The sequence below is a fragment of the Juglans regia genome, chromosome 14, assembly GCF_001411555.2.
Source record: "Juglans regia cultivar Chandler chromosome 14, Walnut 2.0, whole genome shotgun sequence".
Lineage (NCBI taxonomy): Eukaryota > Viridiplantae > Streptophyta > Magnoliopsida > Fagales > Juglandaceae > Juglans > Juglans regia.
Window position 1 is genome coordinate 2,656,127 of NC_049914.1, and position 10,262 is coordinate 2,666,388.

Consider the following 10,262-nt stretch of genomic DNA (forward strand, 5'->3'; position numbering starts at 1 on the left):
AAAATTAAAAATAATATAGAGTGTGGAGTATTAAGAGGTTGTGAAGATTTTTTGTTTATGGAAACTTCCTAAAGGATACACCGAAATTTGAGATTATGATATTTATTCCACACACAAAATATCGTTTTTATTTTTATTTTTTTCTTTTATTGAATATGTAGTATATAAATAATGAATAAAAAAATTCAATTAATTTAAAATGAATAAAATTTAAGAAAATTAAACATAAATGCAATATATGATGTGTGGGATTGATGAGTAACAAAATTCTTTATGTAAATAAATATATTATAAATAAAATATTTAAATAAAAAAAAATAGATGAAGACATGAAATTAATTTATTAAAATCTTTGTCCGAATTATTGATCGAGAAGAAAAGTCATAAAATTTATAAGAAAATTGCTACTTGCAAGTTAGTGTAGCTAATGCAAAAAAGTTAGACCATCTATATCGTTGGTCGGAGTCATCTGACATTAACTAATTTATAAGAAAATTTTAGAGTTTTACTTTTTTATTGTTTTTTCAATATATCATGCCAACCATATCCTACATATTGACGGCTTATACATAAAATTTTTATGAGAAATAAAATATACAAATTCTAAATATATAAATTTCATACAAATCTTTTATAAAAAAATAAATTTCACTATAAAAAAAATTTAAAAAAAAACTTCTTGCAAACAATTTTGCATACTAAGCCGGGCACTGATGTTAAATGTAAAGCATTCGTTTGAAACAGTACGAATTGAAGACGAAAATTATTTTTGTGAGATAAAAGACCTTCTTATTCTCTCAAAAATTATTTTCTTTTATTTTTTTTCAATAAAAAAAACTATATAAGTGTTGATACGCGATTTAGTACACCAAATCGTTTGTACTTAATAAGCCTTTAAAAAAAATTGTAAAAAATTAATGGGATTCATATTTTTAAAAAAGACTTATACAATACTTGCATATTTATATGTACATGTGTATGTATATATCCATCCACACTCAAAAGTGAGGAAATCTCTTTCAGCATGATTGCTTCACGTTTTGCTTTCTAAAGATTGATTCATCATGTGGACTCCACTAGTTATTGATCTGGCCGGGCATCTGCTGTAGTACTGTATACAAACTCGTTCGATTTGATTGGAGAAGAGAAAAAGCAAAGTGATGATCGGGAAAAGAAAAGAGGCCGGTCGACACTGACTAAACAACCAACCTCCACATGATCTCATGTCAATTATGAAATGAAAACCGCGCGACCTCACTTGCCTCACTCATAATTTCATCATGGAAATTTCATGCCTCCTGGTCTTCTGCGCAAATTCCAATACTATTAACGTCAAAAGAGCCTCACTCGATCGCGCATGGCCAGGAGGCATCTGCTTCAGATGGGTACGTGGTCGTTGTTCAATGATGAATATTGCACCATCCAAGCAATTAGCTAGCTAGGATCGGGAGACTAATTCAAGTTGTAACCTTTGCTGAACTAAAAAATGGAAGATATAAACATACAACTGCGTTATTATCAACTTACGTAAATTTGGTCATAGATCATTTTATCAGCATTTATCTCAGATATTGAAGAAATTTTGCCGGTACTTTTTTTATATATAGAAAATATAATGCCTAGATCATGTACTATAGTTCCGTAAATTCCGTTTCAAATAAGAAAAAGAAACTTTTGGAGAAACAGCTAGCCATCGTTTCATGTTATTCCATAACTTAAAGAGACTAATTAGAAGTTGCACACTGAATCGATTTCGTAGAATTCCTAACTTCAAATGCAACATAGCATAGTACATAAGACATGCACTTTAGACCAGGAAAATGGCTGCAAGATGTGATTACAGGCAACGGATGAGGATGCCTTCGAACGTAATGCCTGGTCCAAATGCTAAGGCAAGCCCCCATTCTTCAGTCCCTCTCTTCAATTCCTCCCTCATATAGTCGATGACATAAAATATAGTGTTGCTACTCACATTCCCATAGTCCATCAATGCCCTTCTACTGCATTCTAGCTTTTCACTTGTTAAATTGAGGGTGCTCTCGAGCCTATTAAGAATTGCTGGTCCACCGGGATGAACAGCCCAAAACAAATCATTGAAGTTTATCAAATTAGCCTTTGCCATGAGCTTCTTGCAGAACTCCTCAATGTTGTCCTCTATCTTCTGGGGCAGGTCTCTTCCAAGCCTGAAGTTTATGCCCTCTTCGGAAAGCTTCCCGTCAATCACAGTATGCGTCCCTGGCAAGAATTGTTGGACAGCATAGTTTAGTTCCATGAAAGGAGACTCTTGACCCTTCAGTGGGTTGGTTCCAATGATCACAGCCGCAGCTCCATCACCAAAAAGTGCAGCCCCCACAAGATCATAAGGGCGTTCCTTGTTTGGTGGGCGAAAACCAAGTATGGTGGTTTCGGAAGTAGTTAACAAAACCCGGCTTCCAGGATTGTTTTCAGCTATATCCTTGGCAACCCTAAGGCCAGTGACACCGCCATAGCAGCCTAGAAAGTATAGCATCACACGGCCAACATCATTTCTTAGGCCTAGTTGGCTGGCAAGGTAGAGATCTCCACCGGGTAATCGTATTTCACTCGAAGAAACATAGACGATATGGGTGATATCTTCAGCTGGCCTTCCCCATTCCTTGATGCAGGCGAGGCTGGCTTCCATGGCCATCTCTAGAACTGCCGGGTTTGCGATTTCAAGCCTTTGTTTGATCGTTGGTGACCCCTCTGTCACTAGTTCCGGGTACTTGTCTAGGATCTCCTTGGACATCACTGTGTATCTTGTCTTCACGGTGGTGGTTTTACCTAGCAAAAGAGAGAGAGAGGAATGGAAAAATGCATTATGAAGCCATGAAAGTGCTTTTATCCTCTCAACACTTACTTAACTTCTTAAAGCGCATGCATTCTGCAATGATGTTAAAACTATGCTATAAGACAGTATAGAAGCAGGCAACGAGTCATGAAATTGCTCTCAACAAGAAGCATAAATTATTGAAGAAATTTTGCTTACACAGGCGCTCCAATTTCTCTTTGATGGACAGGTCTTCACATTTTGTGTCGCGAATGTAACCCTCCACCAAGCATTCCTGAGGAATGAGTTGGCTAGGGAAAGCCTTGCCCAGAGCAAGAACTGTTGCCTTCCCTGGGGTAGGAATGCGTCTAATTTGTGCAGGATATTCATTAACAGCACCATTACCATTAGTCCTCGACATCTTGTGGAGTTGTTGCTATAAAAGATAAATCTGGGTCTGAATGGGGGAGTATAAATGGGGGAGCTTGGTTTGTTCTTGGGGAGAGGTTGGTGCCAAGAAAGAGTAGCATGAAAATAGAGGAAATGTTTACTTTAATAGGTTTGGTTGCCTTTTGGGTTCTTGGGTTGGAAGTGTGAGGGTTTATTTACGAGGCAACCATCTTTATCCTTCTTTTGGTTAAGCACCAAACCCAATTCTTACTTACCATCGTTTTCTGCTTGGAAGTATGAAAGACTTCAAAAGAACAAATAAATAAATAAATAAATAATTAGTAAACCCTGAAATGAAGGATAACCTTTTGCGTTTTTCCTGTATTTTTTTTTTTGGTAAGTCTTGTTATTGTTTTTTCTTCAAATGCGAACTCGAGAAAAAACATTAATCGTAGCACCGAAAAGAATACTACATGTAAAATATAAATTAGGTAACATATCCTAAATATTCTACTCATACCATTTTTCTGACTTTTGAAATCTTCCAAACAGTCCAATCGTGGCAGTTTCCGTTGCGTTTGGGTAGTGAAATGATCTCAAATATTCTGTGAATAGTAATAAAAAAATAATAAAAAAATAATAATAGAATATTGAATAATAGTGAATAGTAATAAAAAGTAAGTAAAAAATAATAATAAATCTACCCAAACTAGCCCTCAATTGATCTATGACCCAATTAAAAAACAACAATTAATTAAAAAATAAGACGAAAAAAGGCCCAAAATGAAGCTGTAAATTCAGTTACCCGTCTGATTTTATGATTACTTAGATTACCTCCTCTTCTGAAATAAATATATGTGAGCAACCAAAGTCCTGCTTTCCAAACTCATCAGCCAGTCATTATAAAACCAAGTTTTCAAGTACAAAAATTTTCCTGTTGCGAAACCAGGCAAGGAATATTAATCAATCTTTCAATGTTTACGTTTTTGCTCAAGTTATGCAAAACTAGTGTTGCAGAATAATTTCCTCCGTCGCAACAAGGATTAAACAATAGTACAACAGCCAAAGCTATACACTGATGAAACTCATGTCCACACTCATTCAGCATGGCCCTCTGCACAGCAACAAATGGGTAGAAATTTCAGGGAAAAACAAAAACAAAAGTGAAAGCATGCACCATATTAATATGCAGCTACAATAATAAAACTGAGCAAACAAGTTACTCACCAGAGCTTAAGAGTTCAGACATGTCCAACTCATCAAATCGCTTCAATTATTTGGGAAGTTATCCAAATGGAGCCTTTGTTCTATCAACAGTATCTCTCCATCAACAATGGGCTAATCAAGGAGTCCCGATGCTAGAAGCTGACATTCCATGCAACGATTCCATCCTATTCTCGTGACCTCTGCCTCCTAACCTGTAAAAGAGATTAAATAATATTAAACCAACATTCAGATATAACAAGTTTTATACTCAATGCCGTATGGATCTACTCCCAAAACAGCAAACTTTGTTAAGGTTTTAACCAGCACTAGTCTTACATGGACAAAGGAACAGAGAGGATTGAAGATAAACACACACACAAATACACACAGGACATACAATTGTTTAGGTCTTGACTTTGAAGCAGGTTTGTCCAAATGTTCCTGTCCTGGCATTCTTTTAGATACAAACTCAGCTTGATCTGATCTTCCCCCAGCATCTAGGGCAGTTTTCAAATCATATAGGCAGGTCAGCTGTTGATGGACTCCTTTCTCCACCAATTCATAGTACAAGCCAAATGCTTCCGAAAGTTTTTTCATTTTACAAAGGCCTGCTATAAGTGTGTTGCATGTGTTGGTGTCAATATTTTGATGCTTATCCAAGCTAAAAAGAAACATGTCACGCGCCTCTAACAGCTTTCTACTCTGGCAAAGGAAACCAACCAATTCTTCTATCTTAACTGAGTACCCATTCTCATAAATCATGCCAACAATCCGAAATGCTTTATCTCGCAATCCCCTATCAAGAAGTAGCCTTATACAGTTTGTTGAAAGATTAATATTTTGTCTAATCTTTCTCTCTAACATCAACATTATAAAACTGGAAGATTCACGGGCACATCCCTTCTCAATAAGTTCTGCAAGTATAGAATGGAAAGTGGACGTTTTTGGGAGATGAGAGCTTTTCAGCATCTTCTCTAGAGTCTGCTGGGCAAGAAGAGGCTTTCCCTTCTGCAAGAAACCACCAATCAAGGATTCATAGATCTCGAAATCTGGCACAAAATCTCTCCTTAACATCCAGACTACCAGTTCATATCCTGCTTCATACGTACCTTCCCTACAGTGCCCCATGATTAAAGTTTTGTATGAAGGAGGATCTTGCCTTCCCCTTTTCATTAACTGCCTAAACACTCTCTCAGCCTTGTTAGTTTTCCCATTTCCACACAAATATTCAAACATGGGGTTATATGCAGCAACTAGGGGCTTACATCCAACATCACAAAGCAGGATTTTCTTCTCAGATAGCTCACCAAACAACTTCTCTGCTCTACTGTAATCCCCAATCTGACACAAGCTTCGTATTAAAACACTATAGGTTGCTGAATCTGGTAGAACCTGCAATTCCGACATCTTCTCAAAAACATTCAGTGCTTCATCCAAGTTTCCAGCGCTGCAATGTGCATGGATTATTGTATTAAATGTACATGTATCTGGAGTAAATCCTCCTACTTCCATCATTCCTTCCAAAATCTCTTTTATCTTCTCCAGATTCTGTGCCTCACAAAGTCCCTTAATTAGTGTATTATAGGTAATTATATTCGGTTTAAGCCCTTGACTAGTCATCTCTTCAAGAAGAACCAAAGCCACATCAATCTCTTGTTTCATACAGTAACCTCTAATCAAAGCCGTATAAGTAACAACATTAGGATTCAAGTCCATGCTTTTCTTGCTCATACCCTTCACCACATTATGTGCAATCCTCGCCTTCCCCACCCTGCACAATCCATCAACTAGCGTATTATATGTAACAACATCCGGTTCACAGCTAAAATGTGACATTAACTTAAAAAATTGAAACCCTTCGTCAACCATTGAGTTCTTACAAAATCCTCTAATCAAGATATTAAATGTATATGTATCTGGCGTAACACCATATGTCCTGAGCATTTCATCATACATATCCTTTGCCATATTAGTTCGACCCCGTCTAAGCAAAATTGTCAAAATACTATTGAACGTAACAACAGAAGGCGAGACACCTAGAGACTTCATTGTCGTAAAAAGCTTTATAGACTCTTGGAACAACCCAGCTCGACCGTAGTTCCTAATCAAGCTATTAAAGAACCGATCCTCGAGCTTAACCACCCCATTAGACCTTTTCTCCATGGAAAATAGCAAATTTCGGGCTACATTGAGATTTCTGTCACGACCCAAGATTTCTAGCATCATGAAGTACGATTGGTCAGTGTGAGAGAAACCCATTTCGTGTACCCAGTTGAAGAATTGAAAGGCTTTGGATGGGGTTCTGATAAGGCGGAGAGTTTGGAGTACAGCGGTTTTAGATAGTGAGGGAGAGAGTGAAGAGAGAGAGGACTCAAGTTCACTTGACCAGGGCTTGTAGTTAATAAGCCGTGCCATGGCTTTAGCTCGTTTTGTTTTGGCGGATGCTTTGGATTTAACAAAGCGGTCCAATTCTTCGTTGCCATTTTTATCGTCCTCAATAGAGGTAATGCTCTGTTGAGAACAATAGCACCTGGGTTTTGAAGTAGTTAAAGGAACAAACAAACAAGTAGTTAAAGCAATATGTCTTTGCTGTGTTTGGTTAGTGAGAAAATTGAAATAGCAATGAACAGCAAGACAAGAGAGTTTTAAACAGAGAACCTGGGAGTTGAACGATGCTGAGAGCTTGGCATGGAGAATGGCATTCTAACGAGTGCAAATAATCGACTGCGAGAGCTGGAAATGGTGGCCATGAAACGAATTATGGGTTTTGCTTAGTTTACAGTCTGAACTTTGTGGGGTTCTTGCTTGTTCTCTGGCCCGAAGAAAATACTGCAACTCGGGCCGCCAGCGTTACGAAAGCAAAAATATTTATATCTACCTTAATAAAAGTGGTTAGGGTAAGTTTGGATAGTGAGAAGTGTTGAGAAGTGTTGAGAATGTTTGTAAATAGTAGTAAAATAGTAATGAAAAAATAATAATAAAATATTGAATAGTAGTAAAAAATAGGTGAAAAGTAATGAATAGTAAAAAAGTAGATAAAAAATAATAATAAAGTAAAGAATAGTAGTGAGAGTACTTGGGATACTCTCACTTGCCAAACACACCCGGTGCAAATCCGTCCGTCCCGTCCAGTCTCGGTCTATCATTTTTTCGGATTAGATCGGATCGAATATCTATTGAGACCGGACAATAACTATCAGTTCTGTTTTTTCTGTCTGGTCTATTTTTTTACATCAATTAATAAAAAAAATTTATTTAAAATATTAAATTAAAATTAAGTGATTTATTGATGTGAATTATATAACTAACTCAATAAAAAAATATTTGATATTGTCAATGATAATAAATTAAAAGAAAATTACATTATTAATTTATATAATTATTATATAATTAGCTAATTGATATTATAAATTAGTTAATTGATAGAATATTAACAAGTGTTAATAACATATTTAAAATTTTATATTGCTAATAGTGATAGGTTAGATGAAAATTATATAATAAATTGTACAATTATTATATAAATAATATATATAAAATATAACTTTTATTTTTATTTTTCATTCGGTCCAGTCCGGGGTGGAAAAATATGGACCAGGACCAGACTAAAACTTTTCGGTCCTCTAAAACATAGACCAAGATCGATCTCAGTTTCAACCCGGTCTAGACCGAAACGATCAGCCCGATTGGTTTCTCTGGTCCGAACCGACCATTTGTCACCCCTACCGATGACAACTATTTTTTCTGTCATTGTTCTCATTCGATTCTACTGTAAGATTATGGGACTTGAGGTTTTAAGGAAGGAGATAGAGCTAGGGTTTTGTCGGGGCAGTGGAGGTTTCTGCTTGGTCTTGGTGCTCCTAGGGTTGGGACTTGAGCTTAGGCTTTCACCAAGGTTCAATTTTTTTTTTTCATTTCTTGGCCATGCTTGGACTCTATTTGGTTGCCGGGAAGGGTGACGAAAAGAAAAAAGAAAGTTGGACTTTGCATTTCTATGGTTTAGTTGTTAATAACAAGAATAGTTTTAGCTTGGCGTGAATAAATGTTTGGTTCTCTTTTATTGAGAGTTTTTTAATTGTTGTAACTTGTAAGTAGTTAATGATTTGGGAGTTTAAAAGTTATGTTCTCTTGTATTCTTATTTTACTTTTCATTGGTACTTTGATATTACTGTTATAGTACTTTGTACAACAGAAGACCTTTTTTCCCCTTCTAATGGTTTAGAGGTTTTTGAATTAGAAATCCCTATTATGAGTGTGCATTGGTTTTGATGGAGAAAGTAGTAGAGTCTTGTATTTAATGGAAGACAGAGATTGGAAAATTTCATTTCGTAGGCAGTTAATTGGTCACTTACAATGTCTTTACCACTCGTGGTTCATATATATGTCTGTTCCTATGCTTCTCTTCTTCAAAGACAAAAGTAGCATGAAGGTAAAATTTCATATATTGTTTGTTGGAGTTGAATTCGTTACAGCGCAAGAGTGAGACAAAAAGTAGCTGAATTTGTACCTGAAGCAAAGCTAACTTCTGCTTTGTATGTGTTTTGTAGGCTGATAGTAAAGGCTTTGAGAGGGGCATTTTCCTGGACGACCCTTTCTACTGGTTGTTTAAGCTTTAGAGGTGCTACTTTGAAGAGGGTGGTCATTGTCTGATTTCAGATTATTCTCATTCCTTTCTTGCATGTCTACCCCAGTCGGTTCTCATCTGTCAAAAGCAGCAGTTGTGACTGTTGTAAAGAGCTATATTGTGTGATTAGTATGTGCCACTGTCATTTGCAATTCAATATTAATCAACCATTTTACATATGCATTTCTTGATATATATATATATATATATATATATATATATCAAGTTCTTGCACTAAAAGTGAAAATCTCAAACTTATAAGATCGAATATGCTTCTTTTCTATGTTTAATTTATGCGTTTTTTTTTCTTACCTTTGTATGATGCCAGAGGCTCATTGTCTATGATCAGGGTTAAGAACATGAACTCTCCATCAGCCTAGTTTGTCACCCCAAGAAGGATAGGAGTATATGACCTTATCTACCAGATTAACATGTGGGGGGAAAACTTCAAAAGCAATTGTAATCTAAGTGCGTCTGCATCCTTGATTGTGGAGGATGTGAAACTAGATAGTCATGTGAAAATGTTTGAAGGTTATGCGTTTTGGTAGTTGGGGCCAAATTCGCTCTAAGCTTATTCATTTTTTGTTATGATGAGCTTCAAGAGAATGATTTGGAGTTTTTGTGATGAAGCCTTCACAATTAAAAGGTACATGTTTTGGAATGCGTTATTCTATCTTACTATGTTTTGATTGTTCCATCCACACTCCTCACAATTGGGTAGTTTTACTTGCCCAAAAAGGAAAAAGTTCTTATGGTTTGGATACTTCTGGCCCATGTTAACATTTTTTCTACGTTGGAACAATAATTTCTTTTAAAGCGATTCCTAAATGTATCTGTCCAACTATGTGAAGATTTTATTTATTAAATCTTACATCATTCTCTAAACTAGCTTATATTTTTCTATAGTTCATTATGCCTACTTTCTAGATAGTTTTTTTTTTTCCTTGAGAAAAATAAAAGCATTATCAAGATGAGAATCATGTATGCTGGCAAATCTATTTAGGAAGACACCTTGCCTATTCCATTTAATTATTTAATAGAGAGTTAGTTAGTTTGCCAGTTGTTTGTGTTTATCCCTTTTCTTGACACTATTTTGCCTGGCCTAACACACAAATACAATAACCATATTGACGCCCTAAATTCATTTCATGTCGGACCCTTTATCATATCTAAAATATTGTAGCACAAGTTTCAGAAAATGAATGGATCATCCACCTTGGTGTAAAAGTAGACCAGCTTCGATAACAACACCAT

The 10,262-nt window shown here is 35.9% G+C and overlaps 1 protein-coding gene across 1 annotated transcript; it reads right to left on the minus strand.

The window, feature by feature from the left end:
- Positions 1-1,532: 1,532 nt before the first annotated feature.
- LOC109014699 (pentatricopeptide repeat-containing protein At1g02060, chloroplastic-like) lies at positions 1,533-7,208 on the minus strand. The gene is given in 6 exon segments (XM_035685346.1): positions 1,533-2,802; positions 3,008-3,272; positions 3,274-3,391; positions 4,549-4,596; positions 4,782-6,914; positions 7,043-7,208. Coding segments are annotated over 6 exon segments (3,621 nt in total). The 5' UTR covers positions 7,135-7,208; the 3' UTR covers positions 1,533-1,837.
- Between the last annotated feature and the right edge of the window lie 3,054 nt (positions 7,209-10,262).